This window comes from Sesamum indicum, linkage group LG4 (assembly GCF_026168435.1).
Source record: "Sesamum indicum cultivar Baizhima isolate 11 linkage group LG4, ASM2616843v1, whole genome shotgun sequence".
Classification (NCBI taxonomy): domain Eukaryota; kingdom Viridiplantae; phylum Streptophyta; class Magnoliopsida; order Lamiales; family Pedaliaceae; genus Sesamum; species Sesamum indicum.
Window position 1 is genome coordinate 2,915,776 of NC_142660.1, and position 25,869 is coordinate 2,941,644.

Sequence of the window (25,869 nt, forward strand, 5' to 3'; positions counted from 1 at the left end):
CCTCTAATTCTTCACTTCAAAATATGATATTCAATTTTGGCAACTTCAAAGGTATAACTTGACGGTTTGATCTCCTTCAATGTCGACTCGAATATTCAATAACGTTAATTTAGGGATCTTTTCACTTATTCCTAAATTGAACGCTATAAATTTGGAATATTTGATTTGGATTTGAATATTTATTGGTAGATTTGATGCTTGGATCTTCCACCAAGCTAGATTTGTATCTCGACAATGTTAACTTGTGGGTCTTTTGACTCCTTCACAAATCAAATGTTGACTTTGAGTGATTTTCGCAATGAAGCCCTTGACTTTCCTTTGAACGTCGTGGATATTTCTTGACTTTTGCTTGAGAGGATTTGGGACTTCTTAAATGCTCCCTTGTTTCTTTCTTCAATTGTCTCTTCAATTTTGTGTCCCTTGAATTGTTGAAAAAATCCCTATTTGTATTGGTAGGGTGGATGACTTTTCCATATTCACTTGATGAGGTACCGTAATTTGATTGACCCTTCATGATTTATTTGACATTTGCTTCCATATTTGCAAGATACGATTTTGTTTTCAAATTGACTTGCACTTGCTTGATTGGAAGATATGATTTATTTGCCATGAATATAAAATTTGACACTTGGCGTCATTTGATTGGCCAAAAAATAAATATTAATATTAATTAATTATTTACTTTAGGAATTAAATTTGATTAAATTCTAAAAATAAAAATAAAAATAAAAATTTGATATTTAATATATTATTTTCCACATGGCGCAATTTTACTGTACACAAATTTAATTTGTCTACACCTATCATTCATTTAATATGATTTTCAAAGTAAACAGGGCCTTACTTGTACAATTGCTTCCAATGGCCCAAATAACTCAACCCACCAATTTTGGTGAGATGAGTTATTGAGACAAAACAATAATTTTAGTCGAGCTTAACGCATATCGGGCCTTTATTAACCAAAATAAACTCTATGATAGGAGTGTATTTTGATATAATTTCAATGGTGATTAACTATCTTTTGAAGTCAAAAACACTCCTAACCAAGTGATATATTGCATATTTAGCTTAAAAGAAATTTGTGGGATGAAAACTAAAGAATGGAGCTGCAATTAACAATACGACATCCTTGCTTATCCAGTTAGGCATGTACACGCCTAACTCTATGGGAAATCGGCAAAAATAAGGGAACCTAAGATGCATTTTTCTGGAGAATTTGTGGCTTCTAGAGAGATTTGTGGTTCAGTGGAAGATCTCCTTGCTTAAGGAAATTCTTAGGAGAATGCTTTTAATTAAATAGGACTTATAGTTTTATTAGGAATATATCTTATTAGTCCTAGTAGTAATAGGCAACTTAGTAATATAAATAAGTGATGTAGAATATTTCAAGGGGTCTTTTGATCTTTTATTCTCTGTGTTTTTTTTCCTTATAATATTCTCTCTTTTCTCTTTATGTGTTCTTTGATAAGTATGTAGGCTAGTTCTTTTATTTCTCATTAAAGATATGGTGAATGTTTGATTCCTGTTGGGTGGAGCCCTATTTACTATTACAAACCAAATAGGGTATTGAGCCCTTTAATACAGAAATAATACAAGAATTACAAGCTTTTAATCGAAAATTACAACAATATTAAAAGCGACAAAAGTAATCGGTCAAACGAAGGCTCAGAGAGCCAAATTCGTTTATTGGCTTTACTCACGATCACTTAGATCGGCAGTCTTAAGAAACTACCCACGGTTGCACATGGTTTTGGCACAAAGCCCTTGCCACAAAAGGCTATATCTCTAGATCACACAGATCCTCACTGTTAGGTTCACAAAATACCGAATAGTATGCTCGGATTTAAAAGAGAAGAAGAGAGAAGCACTTTTTCGATAACCCACAACCAAGAATCGACCGCCATTATATAGATGGCTTCTTGGAAGTAGAAGTGGAAGAAGGCGGCCAAGGCAAAGTCCCAAGACCATGGGAAAACCGCAGCCATTAATGAGAAGAAGAAGAAGAAGAGGTGGAGAAGAAGAGCTTTAATCGGCTGCAATAGAGAGAGAGAGAGAGAGAGAGAGAGAGAGAGAGAGAGAGATGAGATGTGAGATATGAGAGATTGAGGATTAGTAACCAATCCAGGTCGGGTGGGGTCGTGGGTTGGTGGGTCGTGGGCTTAGGCCAAAACCATTGCCATCCAAGTGAACAAAGGCCTACCATTATTATTATTGGTCATGGGCCAATTAATTATCCAACAATTCCAATATATTGTGCGATCTAATTTATGTTTTTGACTTTCATTCATGTGGGTATTTGTATTGTTCGCAGTGTTTTTATTACAAATAATCTGATTTATGAATGATAGGTGTTGTTATTCATTATCAAGAATATTTGCCTAGCCAATTGAACTTGCAAATCCGTAATTATTTGTTTAGTTCAATAACTTGTGGTAACACAACATAATTCATTATGTCGTAGTGGTCAATTATGTTTTAGAGAATGCACAATCTAGCTTAAATAAATCCGCATAGAAATTTATTGGTTAGAATTGAGCCTTTCTAGTTGTTAATGTTGTTGGTAAATTAAATTTTAAGAACGTTCCCAAGGTTGTTTACTCATTAAAGAATTAGTCAACGAACGTTTATTGACTAATGAAAAGGTAAGGAAAGGTGAAGTCGTTAGGTCGTACCAATGACCATAATCAATTTATCTATTATGAATGATTGTTATATTTGCATCGATGATCAATAGTTGAGTCAAGCATGATCCTTTCTCTAACTAGAAATCTTTCTTCTCATATTTATTTCTCTTCTTTATTTTGTTTTCTAGATTTAAACTTTAAACAAAAACCTCCCTCTTCTATTTTTATTTTTATTTGAAGGAATTAATTTAAAACCAATCTCTGTAAATTCGAACCTACTAACTACTTTTACAAGTTTTACTCAGATAATATTTTTGATGTATTCAGCACTCATCAGTATACTATTTTGGTTATTCAACCTTATCTATACTAATAAAAAGAAAATCTCATTTCTACTCAAAGTTTCTTACACCGCTGATGGGGTAAAACCCTAATTTATTAGAAAAAGACTATTTTGCCCTTGAAATGGAACAAAATTACAATTTTACTGGCAGGATCCGCGCATTTTCGACCCGACCTTGGCAACCAAGAACACGTGGACGACACTCATTGGACCAACCAGACTCCAGGTCTTGCGCTATAAATACTCCGCAGTCAGTGCATTTATGGTATGCCATCTTCATCACTCTACTTTTTTGGTCGCTTCGACCCTTTAGCTCACAAGCAACCTACTTTTACCACCTTGAAACCAAACACTGACTTAAGCATCAGAGAGTTTTAGCTGGAGGCCACCCTAGTAAGTCTAACGATCTGCTTCTTTTCTCAGGGCCCGATCACTAGTTTGGGAGAGGTAGTGACCTTGAACCGCTTGGAGAACCAGCTCGCCCGACTAAGGAGGTCGTGAGGATTTCAACCCGGATCAGTTGATGCCGTCTGTGAGAATCTTGAGGAGTTCCTTTGATTTGGTTTTGAGGTGGTTGAAGAACTCAGATATCCAGCAAGGAAGAATTCGCCATGTTAGGATCATCAAGGCACGAGCAAGAGAAAAGGTTGCAACTAACGAATGAAGAGAAGCAACAGATGATTGAGATAACAAGTAGGAATATTATGGTAGAACATGAAAGAAAAACGATTTCACTGGCTGTTAGGGAATTAGTAAGAAGGTTGATTAAAGAGCATAGGAAAGCGACCGCAGAGACCACATGGAAGGAACTAGTCGCACGAGGAAGAACACAGAACAAATATCGGAAACCAGCAGAACAAGAGAGAGATCAGTCACCGCATCTAACAACATCAGGAAGAGGGAACCAGCGATCTCCAGAGCTAAAGGGGATAACGTGGGGATGATAGAAAAACTAAAGCAACAAATAGACGACCTGAAGAAGCGGGGCGGCCTGGTGAAGCAGAATAGGAACTCGCCTTTTGCCAAGCCGTGGTTCCAAACTTTCGACTACCTGACCTACCCAAATATGACAGGTCGAAGGATGCACAGGAGCATTTCTTTGCTTTCGGATTGGTAATGAACTTGTACAGGCAAATAGATTCTATTAACGTAAAGTTGTTTGTGACTACTTTGACAAGAAAGACACGAGAATGGTTTACCAGCTTATCGAGTGGAACCATCGGATCATACGGGCGACTGGTGCAGAAGTTCGCATTTCACTTTGCTAGCAGAAGGAAATCGAAAAGATCGGCGACCTACCTGCTCATGATCCGGCAAAGAAGCGATGAATCCCTAAAAGATTTCATAGGGAGATTTAATAACAAGGCCTTAGAGGTGCAAGATTTGCGGATCGATATGAAAATGAACAGATTGATACATGGGTTGAAAAAGGGACCGTTCACGTTGGTGTTAGCGAGAGATCCTCCTGGGGATTTGGCACAATTGATGCACTTAGCTCGAAAATATATCGACGAAGAGGAGATGAATGCAATCAAGGACAACGAATGGGGTGGAGGTCGAAGATCGAGGTAGACAAAGGCGGTACGACGAGAATGGCAGCACGAAAATGTATGTACGCATGTATTTTGTTTCTTTACCGTAGATGTTAGCCTTTACAGGTGCAGTATTCTTGCATGTATTGAAGATTATGGAATTATGTATATTACTGTAATATTTTGAGAAGATGATTGCATCTATGTAAGAATGCTTGCACGAAAATAAATAGCACTTTTTGGATAACTCATATTGCAAACAAAATATTACTGACTTGGAAAAAGTGCGACCTAGTGTCTGAAAAAGACCAGTAATACGCTACCTGAAAAAGGTGAACCAAGCGTCTGGAAAAGACAATACTGATATGCAACCTGAAAAAGGTCAGAATGTGTCTGAAAAAGACCACGATAGTACGCGATCTGAGAAAGATGCGACCCATTGTCTGAAAAAGACTACGACCTGAAAAAGGTCCAAATTGTCTGAAAAAGACTGCAACCTGAAAAAGGTGATTACTAGTCTGAGAAAGACTCCAACCTGAAAAAGGTGAATTCTAGTCTGAAAAAGACTGCAACCTGAGAAAGGTGATCATGTGTCTAAAAAAAGACGCCTAAAACGATCTGGAGAAGGGGAAGATTGGGTCTGAGAAAGACCAAACGACCACGCGACCTTAAAAAATATGAACATAACTAAGTGTGATCCAAGCATCTGAGAAAGACCGAGGTAGCTCGCGATCTGTGAGAGGTAACACTATGCGACCTAGGTTCCTTGCAATCTGAAATGGATGTGAATCTTATCAAGTTCGAGATAGTATTATTGATTCAGTTTATTCAAGGAAATTCTTCAAAGCTCACAGATATGAAAAGGACTTCATATAGATAGCTAAATCTTGATCTACAAAATGATTCGAGTTCTAGAAGCAAAGAACATTGCTATTACACGCATGGAATGCGATCTATCTAAGCATTATCAAATTACAAAGTTTAGCTATTCATCTACTTTTTATCTTCATCCATCTTCTCGATCTCATCCACCAGGAATTCATCGTCATGTTTCAATAGGGGTTCTTTAGGGAAGGCAGCCAAGTTACCATCTAGGGTGGAGTCGATCCAGTTGGTGTCGAGGCCTTCTACAAAGCCTTTTAATTTCTTGATTTGAGAAGTGCAGCGATCAAAGCCTTCCATCAAGTAATCAGCTGACTTGATCTCCACTGCGACCTTGAATGCAGAGGACTATCTTGAGCACCTTGCAATCGCATATTTGACAGAAGTTGCCTGTGATCATCAGACGCCAGATAATGATCGCGACCTTGATCGCGAGTAGTTTCCAGTTCATGTTGAAAATCCTCTAAAGTGAGGTACTCTTCTCGACCAGCTACTCGACCTGCAGAGAAACCTTCTGCCTTGGCCGATTCTGCAGTAGCTGCAATCTTCGACCTGAGTTCTCGCAATTGCGCTTCAAGATCAGCTTTTTGCACCTTGTGCTCGGCCTTCTCTTCCTCGCGGGTCGCAAGCTTAGATTTCTCTTCTTCAAGTAGTTGGTCAGCGACCATCTTCTCATGCCGCCAGTAAGTACACTCATGGAGAGATTATGGCAAAAAACAAAAGCCATAAAGTAACAGGAATATTAATAAGATAGATAAAGGGCAGTTTGTGATTGTTGTGAAGAGCATTACCTGAGAAAGTGAATGAGCAAAATTTTGCTCAACACGGATATGTGACATAGGGGAAAATAAGGCCTGGTCGCGAGGTAGGATGGTTGACTTATATAACTCCCATGAATCTTGGCCAACATGGGTCTTCAACATGGTGCTCTGGCTAGAAATAGTCCAATCAAGTATAGGTCTCTCACCTCCTATTTCAGCACGTTTGTAGGTGGGAGATAGCAGTTCCACATGCGCATCCTTCCACCAGGCTGTGAGCTCGCTTGCCACTGTTAAATTTTCTTCCTCTACCAAGGCGGGTTGCCTTGGTCTTTTTGCCAGAAGGTGAAGGGCTAGACTGCAAATTCTTGTGTTTTCTTTTGGAGGTGGTGGCGATCTATTTACCTCTGGATTTTTTCCTGAAAAGTGGCTCGGGATCGGGTTCTTCTTGGGATTCTTCAACCAGCAGGTTCTCAGCAATGGGATCGCTATTCTCATTGGAGCTCAATGGAAGTTGTGCGTAGTGGACTTGGGGAGCGAGCTCTCTGCGACCTCAGTTTACTTTCAATAGGAACAGACGAGGGATACGGGGAATCTGATCGCGAGGGAGTGACTATTTGTTTAGCCTTCTTGGCGCGAATTCTTCTTATGATCCGAGCATCCATTATGATAGAGCCTGCAAGAAAAAGAATTTAGTCACCATCACATATGAATATATTGCAAGTGGAATGAGGAAAAAGATTGATCACCTAAAGAACCCTAGGTTTGAATAGGTGCCGGACTGAGACAGCAAGCTTCAAAGGGCCAGGTTTGGTAGATCATCATCTAACCTTACATCGTGGATTTGGGGTCGGGTTTGGTAGTGCGTCAGTCACAAGGAAAGGGCCAGATTTGATTTGGGGGTGGTCAAAGGAAAAAGAACTTATCTTTCCAAGAGCCTACATCTGATTTCAAATTAGAAACAAAGGCACAATATGGTTTGGCCGTGAGATAGAAAAAACCCTAATCGCTTGACCTCTGCGAGGTCGTGAACTTATAAAGCAATCAGAAGTTTTCGAAGTCGGGTTCGAGTCCTAAGTGCTCCATTATTATAATAAAGGTAAGTATATGACGTATGGAATTTGGAGCTAACTGCATCGGACATATTTCTAACCTAGATAATATTCGAGCAACGGATCGCGGAAGTGGAAAAGGCAGACCTGCGTCTAAGTGAACAACAAAAATCGGACAACTACCTAGAGGAGGTTGATTCATGCAATCGGAAGAGGAAGGAAGAATAATTTCAAAATTCGGGGGAATATGATACTTTTTCCTAATCGTAGTTACTGTCCAGTGTAAAGTACTTTCTATAGTAAGCTAAGGTTCGTTGGCTAATTTATCTTCATATTGTTCGAAGGTCATGACTGGGATTGCTACATCTAGGTTGTTTCTATCTACCCTAGGAGAAAAACCTACTTGCTTTTTATGAGCTAAAAGAATATTGGACGTCGCGGATGGACTGTTAGATGATCTACTGGAAGAACTATCAGATGAACTAAAACTAGACTCAGAATCTGAAGACATAATTGAAAAGTAAGAGGAGGTCGTGAAGAAGTAAGTACCTGGGTTTGAACTTAAGAGATCAGATCGTTGGTAGAGGGAAGAGGTCGCACTCAGAGAGGTTGAGATCGCGAGTGAATGGTGAATTTGCAGTCAAACTCCTCTCTATTTATAGGGGTAAACTCATGGAGATTCGCGCCAGGATCAATGGTTGGATGCTGAGGTAGCAGGGATGATCTAAAGGCTGAGATCGAGAGTCTTTTTTACTTCCCTTAGCGTGCTCATACTAAAAGAAGTGGGGGAGTAATGATGGGGTAAAACCCTAATTTATTAGAAAAAGACCATTTTGCTCCTAAAAGGGCACAAAATTACAATTTTACTGGCAGGATCCGTGCGTTTTCGATCAGGCCGGGTCATAACCCGACGCGGACTGGCGACTCGACCCTGGCAACCAAAAACACATGGACGACACTCATTGGACCAACGAAACCCCCGGTCTTGCGTTATAAATACTTCGCAGTCAGTATATTTATGGTATGCCATCTTCATCACTCTACTTTTTTGGTCGCTTCGGCCCTTCAGCTTGCAAGCGACTTACTTTTACCACCTCGATACCAACACTGACTTAAGTATCAAAGGGTCTTAGCTAGGGGCCACCCCAACAAGCCTAACGATCTGCTTCTTTTCTCAGGGCCCGATCACTAGTCTTGGAGAGGTAGCGAGTTCGAACTGCTTGGAGGACCAAATCGTCCGACCAAGGAGGTTGCGAGAATTTCGACCCGGATCAACCGCGATACCAATTTTTCGAATTACTAAAAGTATCCCTTATGTATTTTTCGATCATGCCTAGTCAGGTTCTTCTTCCCATCTATATATCTATACAAAAATAAATATATATATATATATATATAAAGATCTGTTTTCACTCACAAACGGCAGTTTGTGATGCCATGACACCATTTTTTTTATGTAAATAATATCCCTAAGTTAATTTTCTTTTATTTATTGAAATATATTATGTTGGTTTATATATTTTATTCTTGTGTATAACATATTTTAAAATGTAAAAATTTATTTATAATATGCATGAAGGGACGGCGTGCCATAACTGAATCAGTCCAAATAAATACGGACTAATGTATTATATATTTCGTTTAGGTAAAAAATCAACGAACATAACCACTTATGCGAGTCTTTTTTTTATAAAAATAATGAAATTTAGGTTGAAAAATATCTAAAAAAAAACACTTATCTTTTACAAAATGTCAAACTTTAGATCTAATCCAAATATTAAGCTTAGTAAGTTGTGAAAAAATATTGATATATTCTTTGATTGATCAGAGTATACCAAGCCGCGTGAGTTCCACTTTTATGGTTGTAGATATTTATTTCATTTTTAATAGTAGTATGTTATAATTTTTACTTTCTTTGAATTTATGGATTAATTTAAAAATATTGATATTTTGTGTACTGAATATTGTAAAATAGTATAATTATTTTTTTAAAAAAAAATACTAATATCTATACTATATAATTTGGCCAACATCCTCTTAGTATTAATTGGGGAATATCATACCCACTTGAAAAACAAAACACAAATAATTATTCAACAACACTAAAATACCACTAGAGCACCGGATCTGCGTCAACGAACCGACCAGCTTTGATGACCTAAAATCTAGAGCGTAGATCCTTTGACGTTTCATAATTTGAGATGACGCCACATTGATCAGCAGATGAGCATATTTAGCCTTATAAATATCCTCATTTCACGGCATTTTTTATAAGATATATTTTTATTTGCTCCCTCATTTACTACTTGAGATCGTTATTTACCATCTTAAACTTGAGCTGACCTATGCATCGGAGGGTCTTCATCGAGGAACATCCCCACTAGCCTAACATGTTTTTCTCTTCTGAGCGACCATCAAAACATTTGGAAGAATCACAATGGATCAAAGATCAACACCCCTGGGAGATCGCATCATACTGGTCACAAACCACCACTCTCTGGGAGATCAATTTGACCAACATCAAGTATTTATACTAATGATATTTAAATTTTAATTATATATTAGTCATATGAAACTTTGAAAAAAAGAAAAAAAAGTATTCTTGCTAGTTATGGATTTAAAAAAAAAATGTGATCGTATGCATATTTAAATAAATGTTAATAGGCAATTGGATAATCTCATCTCCAAAGTCCCTGTGTGCAATGTTAATATAGTACTTATCGTACTATGAACATTTATTTGTAGTTAATTTTTTTTTTGTTAATTATGTTACTAGTTCAATTTTTGTAATTAACAAAAATAATAAATGTTAAAACAAGGTTAATATGTAATATATTAATATTAACATATGTAATATATAAATATATAATTATATATCGTGATATATTAGATAGAAACAAATATCAAGAGTATAATATGTAATTTTTCAAACCACTATAGGGGAACATATGTAATTACACCAAATTTAAAAAAAATAATAATATAATTATCCCTAATTTTTATTTTTAAAATATGTATTATATTTATGGGATAATTACACTCCCAGTCCCTAAAGTTTGGTGTAATTACACGTAAATCCCCTGTGGTTTGAAAAATTACATTTAGCACTCATAAGGTTTGCTTCCGTATAACAAATAAATTCTTCTGTTGTAGTCCAAATTCACTAAATTTGCTTATAATAACAAAAAAAATTAAAAATATATATTTACCCCTTAATTGATTTATTACTGATTCAATGCAAGTCAAGTAATTCTTTTATTACCAAATTACCCTCATATATCTTCACGCTTTAATGCATATGAGGAGGTGTATCTTCACAATTATAAGGGTAGTTCAGTCGGAAAAAAATGTTTGACCTGCCATAAGTCAGTAACAAATAAATTGAGGGTAAATATCTTATAGTTTTTTTTGTTAATATCAGCAAATCGATGAATTTTGACTAACAAATAGATTTATTTGTTAGACGGAACGGAAGCAATCTTCAAGATTGTTAGATGAAATTTCTCAAACCACAGAAAATTTATATATAATTACACAGAATCTCAAAAAAATATATATATAATCATCCATATATTTATCTGATTATATGCATACAAGTATCACGTGACGCACTAATATTAAAAAATAGAGTACCGAAGTGTAAATATACGTCAGAAAATTTATTGTCCGGGCCCACCCTATGCTTCGATAATACTTAAATGTCCTTTTCCCAAAAAAAATAAAAAATTAAAATAGAAAAAAAGGAGTGGCTAGATTCTTATATCCATTAATCACATAAATTATTTAACTTAGATCCACATTAATTCCATAATTATCCATTTCTACCCCCCACAAACTATATATTAATTAAGGTTAAAATTGACTAATTAGTATACACTCTTTCTTGGTATACACAATTAATTACTACTAATCACATACAAATTATGCTATTAATAAAATCAAAAAGGTCTCTATCATCATTTCCCCACCAAACAATCAAACTTTCATTGTCCAAACCATCAAACTGAGGAACAAAACATAAAGCCCAAAAAATTTACAAGAAAAAAATAAATCCCATTTTGCTCAAAACTAAATAGTACTTTTTTTTTATAGTTAATTTGCAATTTTTTTTTACCATTTTTTTATAAATTGAACCGATTATTACACAAAAATCGATCTGCGTATGTTTTAAAAAGCAAAGTTTGTCGAGTTGTTTTTGTACTCAAAGACGATCAAATATGTACACTTTGGCTATTATGATATGCCTTTGTTTTAAAAGAATAGTACTTCTGATTTCATGATTTATCGTTAAAATTTTATGTAAATATCTCTTTATTTAGACGATTCGGCATTTTTTAAAATTTATACGTTTTTGTTTAAGTTTAGGGATGATTACACTCTCATCTTCTGAGATTCGATATAATTATACGTTGATCGCCTGTGGTTTGAAATTTACATCTAACACCCTTGAGGTTTACTTTCGTCTAATAAATAAATCACTCAATTGGTCAAAACTCTCGTACTTACTGATGTTAATAAAAAAAATTAATTATTTTACCCTTGATTGATTTATTACAGGTCAAATAATTTGTTTTGAACTAAAGTACCTGTGGAGATATACCTATTCACATACATTAACGCGTGAAGACGTACAATGATAATTTGATCATAAAAAGATTTATTTGACGTGTAATAAGTTAGTAATAAGTCAATCGAAGGTAAATATAGATTTTTTTTATTATTTTATTAATATCAGTAAATTCGATTAATTTTAACTAATGAAAAGAATTATTTGTTAGACGAAAGCAAAGTTCATGAGTGCCAGATGTAATTTTTCAAATAAAAAAGATTTATATACAATTACATTAAATTTTAGGGAAAAAGAGTGTAATTATCCCTTAAATTAGGAAGTATTACTATTTATTTAAATTATTTTATAAGAAAAGTTAATGTACACATTGAATTTATTATACTGTACCGATACATGAATAGGGGGCGTAGCCTAATATTGTTTAGAGATTGGCGATTTTTTTAAAGCAGAATTCCGTGAAAATTACTCCTTATTTAATTTAGATGCGTTTTCCCTCGTGAAATTCACGGCTCCGTAGAGATTCCCCATTTTTTCTGTCTCTGCTTTGGGATCTCATTTCTTCAATCTGTTTCCGGATTTAAAAAGATTGAAATTAGTTTTATTGTTTTTCTTTTGTTTGATTGGTAAATCAAGTTTTTTCAGCTGATGGGTTTTCGTTGAAACCCACCAATGCACCCTAAATTTTGAATCTCTAACGCAACTCGCATTGCAATTTGTAGACACGCTTGAATTATGCTTGTTTTTGTGTGTAAAGATCAATTTTGCTGCGTTAGAATTTAGGTTATAGTGGTGATATTGTATGAAGATGAATTGTTGGCGGTGGAAATGAGGCTTAAATGGAGGCGATTAGATCAGAGAGAGGTGCGGAGAAATTGCTGCCATTGCAGGGGGCGGTGATACAGAGGACGAGATTACAAGTTTGGTTTATTAGGGTTTGTTCTAGCATACTGATATGGACTTGTTTGGTTCAACTGGTGGCAGTTGGGGAGCTCTGGCATCCTCGCTTGCTTACTGGATTTCCGGGATTCACGAAAATGTCTGCCCATCAAGAGGGATCAATGCCTTCTTCGCCTCCGCCACTCGTTCCGGCTAGTAAGTAGCCTCTTCTAGATGTAATTTCTGTAGCAGTGGTGGTTCTTTGTTGATTAATTGACGGTGCTTTTCTGAATCCGAGTTGCTTGCTACGGAGTAATTGAGAATGTAGAGTGATGTAGGTTGATTAATTGCAATTGGAAAAAAGGAGTGTGATGTTGTGTAACGGGAAGAATGTTTCTGGAGGATGCTATGCTTGTATGCAGAATCACTGTAATTGGTTGCAGTTTTCTCCAGGAAAGGCGCATCATGGGTTGTTTGATGCTATTCGCGCAATCTTTCTCTCCAATCTTTTCGGTTTTAGTAGTTTGAGAATATACTTTCTGGAATGAGTGATTCATGCATGTAAAATGGGTAAAACTTTGACATGGTGGAGATAATAGGATTTTAAATGTTCTGGGGAATTGCTGGAAGCTTATTATGTGGTATCATGCTTGCTACATTACCATTCTTATTTATTCTGTTTCATATGCACCCTGATGCGGATTCTGTCTTGGGTCTGCAGGGGGTGGGTGGGTACGTTAGTTTAGTATCTCGTCGAGATTATCAGCCCACTAATAAAAATTTCTGTTTGTTCCTTGGATTTTGGTGAGAAAAGTGATAATTGAAAGGGGTCCTTTTAGTCTATTGTGTATGAAACCAAAAAAAACAAAAAGGAAATAAGAGTTTTCATGTTACACAATGGAACTGAATATTAAACCTATCCTTCAAATTTTTCGTTGATGATTTTTTACTAGTTTATGTCGAGGAACTGCCTTCATCTTCTAGAGGAAATATGGTGTTATCTATCTTAATCCTTGCACTCTTTTATGGTCTTCTTGAGGATGGTAGACGCAATAATAATTGTCAGTGAAATTTTACAAGTGTACTTGAGATGTCATACAGATAAAATTGTGATATTAACACTCAAACTATAAACTAATGACAATTTGCAGGGAATTATACGAGTAATGGCTTTCTCAAAGTCTCTTGCAATGGTGGCTTGAATCAAATGCGCTCTGCGGTTGGTATTAATATCTGTCTCGTCCTTGTCTAACTATTTATGTTTCACTTTGTCTAATTTAGCACCTTCGGACATTCAGATTTGTGACATGGTAACTGTTGCACGGCTATTAAATCTTACATTGGTCGTTCCAGAGCTTGATAAGACATCATTTTGGGCTGATCCTAGGTACTTAAAGTGAAACGAAGTATTTGATAATGCCCTTTCCGTTTATGCATTTTGAATTGAAGCGGTTTAACATGCAGCAATTTTGAGGATATTTTCGATGTGCAACATTTTATTGATTCATTAAGAGATGAAGTGCGAATTATCAAGAGGTTGCCGAAGAGGTTTGGCCTGCGATATGGATATCAACCACTTGTAATGCCTCCTGTTAGCTGGTCAAATGAGCAGTACTACTTGCAACAGGTCTGCTAGTTGTATTTCCACCAAAATGTCTTCACAGGAATACTATTACAAAATGAAATATTAGAAAAACAAAAATTCTATCTTATGCTTCACTTTTTACTAACCTGCAAATTGTAACTAATATTTGAAAAGTGAATTTCTAACTCTTACACTTCAAGATAAGTATAAGATAGGGAAATATAATTTGATGAGAATTTTTTATGAAAGCATTTCATTTGTGCACCATTCAGTAGTATATCTGCTTATTTGCCACAATCTTACAAGAAGCACTATTTGACCTGGATGTTTGGCATCTATCTAGAAATAACAATTGACTTGGTAATTATGTGTGTTTGTAAGGTTAGAGAGATGACAAGTAGCTTTTGGTTCTAAAATATAGGAAGATTGATGACTAATCATTGAATCGGAAAAAGAAAATTCTGAAGATGCGAATAAGATTCAGGAGTATGGTTGAATATCATATATGGTGAAGAGGAGTGGTCCATCTAAGGATTAGGAACAGTGTCCACAATTGCTTTATCATAATTGAGATCACTTTGAAACCTAAACAGAATGAGTATATCTTACACTTGCTACTTTAGGATATAACTTCTGACAGGATACTCCACTTTGATTACCCCTTTTATTGATTGGAATTATGTTGGACATTTGTTCAGTTTTCAATCCACCTTGCAGATTCTGCCTCTCTTTGATAAGCACAAGGTGTTACACTTCAACCGAACAGATTCACGTCTGGCTAACAATGGGATTTCTCTGGATCTTCAGAGGCTCAGGTGCCGTGTCAATTTTCAGGCACTAAAGTTTACACCTGAGATCGAGGCACTGGGAAACAAGTTGGTTCGCATTATTCAGCAGAAGGGACCCTATTTAGCTTTGCATTTGAGATATGAGATGGATATGTTGGCTTTCTCCGGTTGCACTCATGGCTGCAGTATAGAGGAAGCCGAGGAGCTCAAAAGACTGAGGTAATTTGCATGAAGAAACTCAGTTATAAATTAATGTATCATGTGAGAATAATATGTTGGTTTATTAATTCTCCGTTCCATGGTATAAGAAATCAAACTGTTCTTAGTTTTGGGATGACAGTATCACCATTACTTGCAATGCTTTAACACTAAGGAAACTTAATGTGTGAAGTTAATAAGTATCTTTCCTTTTTGTTGGGTGTTTTAGGTTCTTAACTCATCCTTGCAATTTTTCTCCAGCTGAGATTGGCAGCTTAATAGCTCCAATCCCCTTCCCTCGTTCTTTTAGTAGGATCAAGTCTTTCTGTTTTCCATTTCTTCACTTTATTTTTCTGGTTCAGGTATGCATTTCCTTGGTGGAGGGAGAAAGAGATAGTATCCGAAGAGAAAAGATCAAATGGCTTGTGTCCTCTTACCCCAGAGGAAATGGCTTTGATTTTACAAGCATTGGGTTTTGACAAGGAGACACAGATCTATATTGCATCTGGTGAGATCTATGGTGGTGAAAGGAGACTTGCAGCACTAAGAGCTGCCTTTCCAAGGATTGTGAGTCAGTGGTTACTGTATCTTTATGTCCTTCTCTGTGTACCTATCTAAATGTGCGTGTGCTCAAATCTGTTAGGAGAAATAATTAGCAGGAACTGCTTGTTCTGTGTGACCCTCTGCGAATAATAGATTATCTAGCTATCTGACAAATATTATAAGTATTTCTTGTAATGAGAGAACACAATCTTCACAAAAAATCTTTTTTGTTAAAGATCCTTAACCAACATACCTGGTTGCCAAAGAGTGAATCATTGGGCTGGAAAATACCAGAGCAGGTACCTGCTGATGCTTCTGGTTGGGAATTTTTACACGTGCTGTGGAACAGGGAATATTTTTTTGAACATGAAGCGAAGAAGCAATTATTTATCAGAGCATAATGCTTTGTTCTAAAGGTGTGGTGGTTTTACGATTACAAGCCAGATTTTCTGTTTCCAAAATGTTGAACAAAAAACTAGGACAGCTATTATATATTTTATGTTCAAAATCAACAAAGGTGGCTATCTTTGTCATCAGGTCTGTGGAACGGTGAGTATTTATGTTTTAGAAGATTTACAAGTTTTCAAATAAATTAATCTAGGGATGGCACATCAGTCTTCTTCCTTCTTCCAGCATCTTTGTATTAAGGCTAGTTGGACTGCACATTAAGTACCAAATTGAATACAAGATCAAGAAACTGACTATGCATTGGGAATTTTGATGATGTTGATCTCTTCAATGTTGTTTTTTTCTTTTTGCCACTTTGTTCGTATTGTATTGCTCTTTTTCTAATATCTTACTTATGCTGTGGTTCAGCTGAAAAAGGAAATGCTGCTGGATCCTGATGATTTGCGCCAGTTCCAGAATCATTCATCTCAAATGGCAGCACTAGATTTTATGGTTTCTGTTGCCAGTAATATCTTTATTCCCACTTATGATGGGAACATGGCAAGAGTTGTTGAAGGTCATCGTAGGTACCAGCACAAACTTTTAAGAGTTGTATACTTTTAACTAGGCTAATCTGCCAGAAAAATACATTTCAGGTATTTTTTATCTGATCTTTGCAGGTTTCGAGGATTCAAAAAGACCATCCAACTAGATCGCCGAAGGCTTGTTGAATTGTTGGATTTACATCAGAATGGAAATCTCTCATGGGATGGGTTTTCAGTTGCTGTTAGGCTGGCTCATGAGAGAAGAATGGGACAGCCAACTCTCCGTAGGGTTATTGCAGACAAGCCTAAAGAAGAAGATTATTTCTATGCAAATCCTCAAGAATGCCTGTGCGATAGCACAAGTTGCGGTGACTTATTGGGCCCTGGAAATACAACTGCATTCCAGTAAATGTGCCCGCAAAAGCAGGATTTCCTCACATATTTGTACCACGGTCAGAGTGTGTTTGGTGGGTCGTGGACTGAAAGAAACGACGCCACTACAATAAGCAAAAGGCTTGGATTTGGCAGAATGCTGAACAAGCTCTGAGGAAATAGCAAGATGTCCACTTTGTCAACCGGGCGGTGAAATGTGGTCTTCGCGCATTTATGGGTTCTGCAATTAATTGCTTGAAAAGTAAAGAAATTACATGAAAATCGGATGTTGAAAAATGACTTCATTTATTTTGTTCATAGGCATTTGTTTTCTTCTGCTGTTGCAGCTGAGCTCTGTACTTAGCATGATTCCTTAGCTATTTATACAAAAGCTGCCTCATTATTTGTATCATGGCAAGTAACGTGCAGAATTAACCTATTCATGGGAAGTGATTTCTGGAGCTGAAGGTGGTTTAATTTTCGCTCAAATTCTTGGTTTTAGATTGGTCTTTTTGCTTGTAAAGAATATGGTAAAAATTGGAACAAACTCAAAAGTTGCCAGATATGTAGACCAGATTCTGATGTAATCAGACAGATTCTGCTGTCTCAGTATTCTTGCATTTCTCTTATCATCTAAAGGAGAATGGATGAGCTCAGAAGTAATGAAAGCAAGGCAAATCTTTGAATCCCTGGTGTTTCCTCAACAAGACATATCCATTTACTCATTATAAACACATCCTAAATTCAAAGTTAAGGCATCAGTCAGGTAATAAAAACTGAAGCAGTTAATGAACTTCGTCCCCGAATATCAAATCAAAATCAGGGACTAGAGCAGCAACATGCAGTGAATGAAAGATTTGAACTGCATTTCCTTTACTAAGTTGGATGCATTACCATATGAAGCAAATATTAGTCTGAAATCCCTACTAGAACCACAATTTCCAAACAAGAAGGAAGCTTAATGAACCAAAAGTTGTTGCCCAGACGGAGTAGTGCAAAAGTCGAACTGACAGAAATTTTGCCAGTCTGGAACGTGACAAATACCCATCCCTTTGGATGTTCTCGGAGGGTGTGGTGGAAGTTTATCTTTTTCATCACTTGAAAAATCCTTAACCAATCGTGGTAGAGGAATATATCACACGCCATTTCAAGAACCATAGGAATTCAGATCCATGAGGAAGCTCAGCACTTAGCAGAATTCTATTTAGGCTCCCAGAAGATTATTTCACCTTGCTCCCCAACTAGACCAAGATCTTTCAGCCTTCTTTCTTGGTAATATTCGAGTAAGTCTAATTCTGACTCCCTCTCCCTGAAGATATCATCAATTTGCTGCAATACCTTCTTCTCTCCGATTCTTATCCCAACTGCTATTTCAAGCCTTGGACTGAGATTTCCTTCCTCCTTCAGCTTTTCATCCTGCAAGTTGATTTCTTAAGAAGTGCTTGAAGAACAACCATGTATTATTAGGAAAACTATATGGCAAAGATCTACTGTTTCATCATTAACCAATCACAATGTCAGAAACATGAAAAAGGTCATAGGAAATGCTAGTTCTAGTGAAGTGATATTTTCTTCTCTCCTCAGTGAAATATATTGATGAAACAAATGAAGAAGTCATTATAATCCAACATAAATCAAGAACAAGGTTACCTCTTCAATGGTGGTGGGATAGCCAGATAGTGCAGATTTGCATGCACTGCGGACTACTTTACATATGAGTTCCTCATTGGCACGGCTAATAGGCAGTTCAAGGAAGCCCCAAATTGAGTTTCTGAAAATTGACTCCAGGAGGAAAGCATCAGATCCTCCAAGTGCTACGAGCCGCAGATAGGGAAGCATAGCCGTCGGAAGAGGTTGGCCATACTTGATATCAAAGTAAGCAGTTTCTTCTAAACCATTTGACTCAGCTATATCCAACTTGTCAGCGAAAAATTCATCCGACTCTGATATTTCCAGTGTTAATGTGAATGCATCACGATCTGAATTTGATTCGATGAACCCATAGTCTAGAGCCATATCCGCGTTACTTTTCTTTATATCATATTGGATGAAAACCTGCCAAAATGAATAATTTTCTGTTTCAGTATCCCCAATTCCAAGTTTGGAACTTGGGACCCTTCAACTTAAACTTGATACTGTCTAGTTGGACCCATGGTTTGCAAATAATTTTTTATGACAGAAAATCACTTCAAGAACAAAAGCCAGAGAAAGGAAACGAACACAATTTTGAGTTCTATTGCCATGAAAATTTATGTAGTATTTTCTTCTAGCTTTGTGAATAGATCATGTTAAAAGGATTACAAGCACAAAATGACAGGGCGACCACGATAGCTTTCTGCATCAAAGCTGGTCTTCGATGTTTTACAAGTGGCCTAAATTTATTACTCGAGATATAGTAATGAAGTTTACCTGCTCACCAGCCTTAAGAGATAATGGGCTCCTTAATTGAAACAGATAATCCCATGAGAATAGACCTGCTGGTCCTCTAACTTCATGAGCATGATCCTCAGTGGTAACTTTAGCACTGTGGTTGATCTGATGCATACAAAAAGATCCAATCAAGCGCGTTGACCAAGGAATTCATAGACCAAGTTAGGGAGATTACGGTTTACCAATAGTAGTCCTAAACCGCTTCTCAGACCGCTAGTCCAATACATATTTCTTAGTGAAAACTCAAACTAAAGTCAGCACTAGAGAAGTATTTGTTTTCAATCACTGCCAAAATATAGAAAAACTTCAGCATGTGGCAATTGGCATCAGCTATCATCATGCCAATACACAAGCTTGATATTAAGATAGCAGAAAAGGTAGCTGAGGTTTGTGTTCAAATTCAGTTATGCCGATACTACAACTGTCAGGCTTCTTGATATTAACCAATTTTCCCTAGCTAGGAAATTAAGATGTTTAGCTGCTTATTTAGTTTCTCATTGAAGCTTTTGGAGTTACAGATATAGAAAGTAAAAGCAAGTACTCAAGACTATACCAAGTCGGCGAAGGGGATAACAACAAGATTTTGATTACGAAGACGGGAAAATGCCCTTGATCTGAGTATTCCAAATGCCCAAAAGAAATCATCCAATGTTAAAGGAAAAGGAAAAAGCTGCTTGTTTGGGAGTATGACTTCTTCTTCTACTTTAAGAAACTCATTCTGGACAAACTCTTTCACACCCAATGTAGTGCTCAACAGTTGAGTTCCTGCAGGACTTCAGAACAATTAGAGATTCTGATTACAGTGCCGGATAGCGAAGTTATCATAGAAATTGAACAATAACTCATCTCATACATTAAGTCCCACTAACCACTTATAACTCAAGAATCCTATCCAGCTAAGAAAACTAACTTTGTTTTCCATAATATATCAAACAAAGGCCCACAGCATATGACTCAACGAATATGTACAGCTTTCAATATTAAGAAGATGGACAAATTGCCATCAATTTTGTTTTTCCAAGAACCGAATGATGCAATCAAGATAAAATACTGACCCTGAATCTCAAGAAGCTCCTCTTCTGACCTGCACTGGAGTAGAACGCAAAACAATGGTTATCAAAACAAAATAAGATTAAAAAGAAAAAGATGATAAACACAAACAAGAATGAATTTTGAGGTAGACCCACCAATATATAGTAGAATTAGTACTCTCAGGAAGAACATCAATATAATATTTCCACTTAGACTCTTCCCCCTTAAACTTCTCGCTCAGCAAAAACAAAGCAACAGCAATGAAGGGCTTCAATCCAGAGCAAATGCTGCCAATCTCTGAGGCTGCAGCTGCATCCTGATTAATCCAGAACCTCTTGGGCACCTCCAATACAACCTCGTTTCTACCAATATTCCTCGTGGCTACCAGTCCGAGGCCTTCGGTCACAATCCCAGGCTTCACCGGGGTCTTGGATGAGACCACCCCTTCATCTTTCAGCCATTGCCAGAACCTCTGAACTGTTTGTGGGATATTTGGGTCAGTTTCTGTTGATAGGACTGAATTCAAAGAGAACGATCTTTTCTTGAAATGATGAAGAGTTGGGTTTGTTTTCAAGAAGTTGTTTGTTCCTGGGGTTTTGAGGATTGAAGAGGGAGTTGGAGGCTGGACAGCGAACAGAGACGCCATTATTATTTTCTTCTGTTTCTCTCTTCTTTTCGCTTTTGCTCTGCGTATATGGTCGTAGTGGAGTGTGAAGTATGGGTGGGGCGGGGAACTGACAGTTGCTAGATGAGGTTGTTGGAGATACTACATTTAATAGCTTCTGGTTATGGATAAACCTTTTCCTGTGATGGCTGTCTGCATGCTAATATTAGTTTTTGGATAAATATCATTTTAGCCCCTCAATTATGCCACTTATTTAAATTTTGTCCCTCATACTTTTCTCAGGTTAAATATATTTTACCCTCTGCAATATTAAAAATAATAATTTATCCTTATGTGAGAAAATAAACAATAATTTACTCTCATATATTTTAAAAAATGAAGCAAAAAAACCCTACGTGGTTGTGAGTGTTAAACACGCTTTCTATATTTTTTGAAATATTTTTTCTTTTATAAAATGACATTTGCATTATTTATAAACATTGGAATAGATTTGAATTTAAGGTTGAAATTTGATTGAAATATTAATGGTCTAGATTTTACTTAATTTCAATCAACGATACAAATTTAATTGTATATTTAAATAATACATATTTTATATAAAATTTAATTCAAAATACATATGTAATATATTAAATATATACACACACATAAATGTGTGTGTAATATATATAGAGAGAGAGGGGCTGGAGGGAGGGGGACAACAATGACAACCACCACTGGAGGGGGAGGCCGAGCTATTGGAAGGGATGAATGGAGTGGTGACGACTGGGCCGAGGGAATCGGGAGGGGTCGCGATGACGGGGAATGGGGAAAGGGGGGTGGCGATGGAAAAGGGGGATGGGGTGGGAGGTGGCGACAAGGGAAGGATTGGGGGGCAATGGGCGACAAGAGAGAGCTTGTATTGCACCTTCCACTTTGATGGGTATACGCATGCCACCCCTGCGAAAAGACCAAACTAACCTTCATTAAGGGTATTTTAGTCATTACGCGATCAGGATCCGTGTGTTTTATAGCGGGCGGGTCGCGGAGGACCCGACCCGGATCGCACAGACTGACCGAAGACCCGGACAATGACAGCCGTTCGATTAGAACACACACCGATAAGATAAGGCCACGTGGCCTAGTACTTGACGTACAGCTGTGTTCTATAAATAGACCCCGATACGCCATAAATAAAGTAACTGTTATGCATTAATTGAGCTCGAACTTTGAGATCGCATACATTTCTCTCGATCAACCTAACTTGAGCGTTGGAGGGTCATTGTCGGGGACGTGCCCGACGAGCTCACGGTTCGTGTTTTATTCTCAGGGAACCCAAAATCTGGTTCGGAAGAGTTAGTTCATCTGTAGTGAGATCGTCTCAGGAGATCGAATAATTCGACCCGGATCAGTTGGCGCCGTCTGTGGGAAACGCTGAGAATCTCTTAATAGTTATGGAAGGTTCATCAAGGAGAACTCCAGATGAGTTACAGAGAATGATAAACGAAGCCAGTCGGAAGGCAATCGTGGAGTACGAAAGAAGGACCGCGACGCCTCTAGTCAAAGAAACAGCAAGGAGGCAGTTATTCGAGAATGTCGAACCACTAAAGGAGTCAAGGGTGCAGGGCGAACAAGAGCACCGTAGCAAGCGACCAGCGGCATCCGACGCCGACTCTAGCAGTCACGGTCGCGCAAAGAGAAGGGAACCAGTAATTTCGCATGCAGAGGTAGAGAGTGTTGGGAAGCAGATAGAAAGCCTCAATAAACAAATAGACGAACTAAAGAAGCGAGGGGAAATAATCGCGCACAATAAAAATTCACCCTTCTGCAATGACATCTTGGTCCAAGTGGTGGAACCGGGGTTCAGGGTACCTGAGCTGCCGAGGTATGATGGAACTAAGGATCCATATGAGCATGTGGCGGCCTTTGACATGGTGATGAACTTATACGGGCAGCCAGGGCCCATCATGGCTAAGTTATTCGCTACTACGCTGACGGGAAAAACGCAAGAGTGGTTTACCAACCTACCTAGAGGGAGCATTGAGTCGCATGAACAATTGGTCAAAAAATTCTCTTTCCACTTCGCGAGTCGAAGAAAGCAAAAGAGATCTGCCACCCACCTCTTCACCATACGGCAGAGAGATGATGAGACATTGAAAAGTTTCGTGGGAAGATTCAACAACGAAATGATAGAAATCCAAGATCTGCGTATTGATATGATGGTTAGTATCCTGATCCATGGATTGAAGAAGGGCCCATTCGCATCCGCACTCGCACGCGACCCGCCAGGAGATGCCGAACAGCTGATGGCTCTAGCTCAAAAATACATCGATGAGGAGGAGATGAATGCGATGAAGGATTATGTGCGGAGGGAGCGAGAACAATCGTACCGAAGATCGAACGACGCGCGAGAGGCGGGAGGAAGTAAGCAGAAGCAGGAGAAGACAAAAGAACTCAAGTACATTCCCAAATACCACAATTACACCCCGTTGCCGATGTCACGGGAAAAGGCGTTGACGATGGTCGAGAATGCTGATGTTCTCAAATGGCCAAGACACACCAGGTATACCCCCTCCAAAAAATTCTCTAACAAATACTGCAGGTTCCACCGGGAGAGGGGACACAACACGGAAGAGTGCTTCCAACTAAAAGATGAAATTGAGAGATTAGTGAGGCAGGGGTACTTCAGAGATCGAGTCCCTTATAATTGCAAAACAGGCAGGGAGGAGACTAGGAGGAGTAGGTCGAGGAGCCGAGATCGGAACCCTGGGCCCTCGAGGTCGACACATGCCCCAGCCACCGGAAATAATGCGCCAACCAAAGGGGTAATCTACACGATCGCGGGGGGCTCTAGCTCAAACAATTCGAACAGAGACAGGAAGAGGTACGCACGGACCAGGAATTCGAGCAGAGGGAGAGAGTTCGTGCTGTAGGTTGAGGAAGAGGAAGCCATTTCCTTCAACAGTTCTGATAAACCAGAAGAGACTGGGGAGATGAACGACCCGATCGTCATCAGACTCGACATAGCAAATTTCACAGTTCATAAAGTCTTGGTAGATAGTGGGAGTTCTGCAGATATCATCTTGAAAAGTGTGATCGACAAAATGGGCTTGGAAAATCTTCGGTTAGAGCCAGTCAGAACCCCACTGGTCGGATTCGGTGGAAGCGAAGTGACGTCCTTAGGGATGATCGAATTGCCAGTGTCCATGGGAGACGAACCGAAGCGAAGGACTACAATGGTGAAATTTTTGGTAGTGGACACGCCATTTGCGTACAATGTGATATTGGGCAGGCCAGGATTGAATTCATTCAGGGCAGTCATCTCCACCTACCATATGAAGGTGAAATTTCCAACGGATCGCGGGGTCGGAGAGGTAGCATGCGATCAGAAAGAGGCTCGGAAATGCTACAATTTATCGTTGAAAGGAGAACCCAAAGCGAAGAAGAGAAAGGTCAAGGAGGACGCTGAGCCACGACCCTATGAGGCCGAACATTTGAAGCCCAGCGAGAAATACAAGGTCGTGCAGCTCACACCTGACGAGCCGGACAAAACCACCAGGATAGGTGCGAGCATGAAGGAGAGGGAGATGGCGATGATCGGATTTCTAAGGGAGAACATGGACGTGTTCGCATGGGGTCCGTCTGATTTCACGGGAATCGACCCGGAAGTGATCGTGCACAGACTAAACGTAGATCCAGCCATGCGACCCGTGCAACAAAAGAAGAGGTCATTCGGAGCGACAAGAATGAAATCATCCGAAAGAAAGTGGACAAGCTACTCAAAGCCGGGTATGTATCGGAAATCCAGTACACTGATTGGCTGTCTAACGTAGTGCTTGTCCCCAAATCCTCTGGGAAATGGCGAATGTGCGTGGATTTCACAGATCTGAACAAAGCGTGCCCGAAGGATCCCTATCCATGGCCCCGGATCGATGTCATGGTGGATTCTACAGCAGGGTACGAGATGTTCTCAATGATGGATGCTTACCAAGGGTATCACCAGATCCACATGGCGGAGGAAGATAGAGATAAGACCTCCTTCATTACGGAAAAAGGAATTTATTGTTATAATATAATGCCTTTTGGTTTAAAGAATGAAGGAGCAACGTACCAACGCCTGGTTAATAGGATGTTCGGCGACCTGCTTGGGAAAACGATGGAGGTGTACGTGGATGACATGCTCGTAAAGAGCAAGAGGTCGCAGGATCACCTCGCAGATCTCGCTCAAGCGTTTGCCATCATGAGATTGTACGGGATGAAGCTCAATCCAGACAAATGCACATTCGGAGTAGGAGGAAGAAAGTTTTTAGGATATATGGTCAGCGAGCGGGGGATCGAAGCTAACCCGGAGAAGATTCAAGCCATCATGAATCTGCGACCCCCGACCACGATCAGAGAGGTTCAGAAGTTGGCAGGAAAAATCACCTCCCTGGGCAGGTTTATTTCGCGATCAGCAGACAGAAGTCTCCCCTTCTTCAAGGTTTTGAGAAAACCCAAAAACTTTGAATGGAATGAGGAGTGCGAGAAGGCCTTGCAAGAGCTGAAGGAGTACCTGACAACCCCCCCTACTAGCAAACCCGAAAGAGGGTGAGGAACTGTTCCTTTACCTGGGCGTATCGGAGCATGCGGTCAGTTCGGTTCTGGTAAGAGAAGATGGAGGTCAATAGAATCCCATCTATTATGTGAGTAAGATGCTCCAAGGCGCCGAGTTAAGATACTCAGAGATGGAGAAGTTAGCGCTCGCGTTG

At 38.6% G+C, this 25,869-nt stretch overlaps 3 protein-coding genes across 3 annotated transcripts; 2 read left to right on the forward strand and 1 right to left on the reverse strand.

Annotated features, from left to right (window-relative positions):
- The first annotated feature begins 12,165 nt into the window (after positions 1 to 12,165).
- On the forward strand, positions 12,166 to 17,544 carry LOC105159996 (O-fucosyltransferase family protein). Its single transcript, XM_011077234.3, has 8 exons — positions 12,166 to 12,853; positions 13,789 to 13,856; positions 13,936 to 14,024; positions 14,102 to 14,264; positions 14,940 to 15,229; positions 15,571 to 15,775; positions 16,568 to 16,725; positions 16,819 to 17,544. Exons 1-8 carry the CDS (start codon positions 12,598 to 12,600, stop codon positions 17,090 to 17,092), a joined length of 1,503 nt encoding a protein of 500 aa, XP_011075536.1. The 5' UTR covers positions 12,166 to 12,597; the 3' UTR covers positions 17,093 to 17,544.
- A 356-nt stretch (positions 17,545 to 17,900) lies between these two features.
- LSMT-L (Rubisco methyltransferase family protein) lies at positions 17,901 to 21,307 on the reverse strand. The gene is made up of 6 exons (XM_011077236.3): positions 20,673 to 21,307; positions 20,541 to 20,569; positions 20,039 to 20,250; positions 19,465 to 19,590; positions 18,706 to 19,110; positions 17,901 to 18,471 (listed from the first exon to the last, which is right to left on the reverse strand). Exons 1-6 carry the CDS (start codon positions 21,161 to 21,163, stop codon positions 18,256 to 18,258), a joined length of 1,479 nt encoding a protein of 492 aa, XP_011075538.1. The 5' UTR covers positions 21,164 to 21,307; the 3' UTR covers positions 17,901 to 18,255.
- A 1,268-nt stretch (positions 21,308 to 22,575) lies between these two features.
- On the forward strand, positions 22,576 to 25,712 carry LOC148788251 (uncharacterized). The gene is made up of 3 exons (XM_088879644.1): positions 22,576 to 24,005; positions 24,087 to 24,910; positions 24,955 to 25,712. The coding sequence occupies exons 1-3, from the start codon at positions 22,576 to 22,578 to the stop codon at positions 25,710 to 25,712; spliced, it is 3,012 nt and encodes a 1,003-aa protein (XP_088735770.1).
- The last annotated feature ends 157 nt before the right edge of the window (positions 25,713 to 25,869 follow it).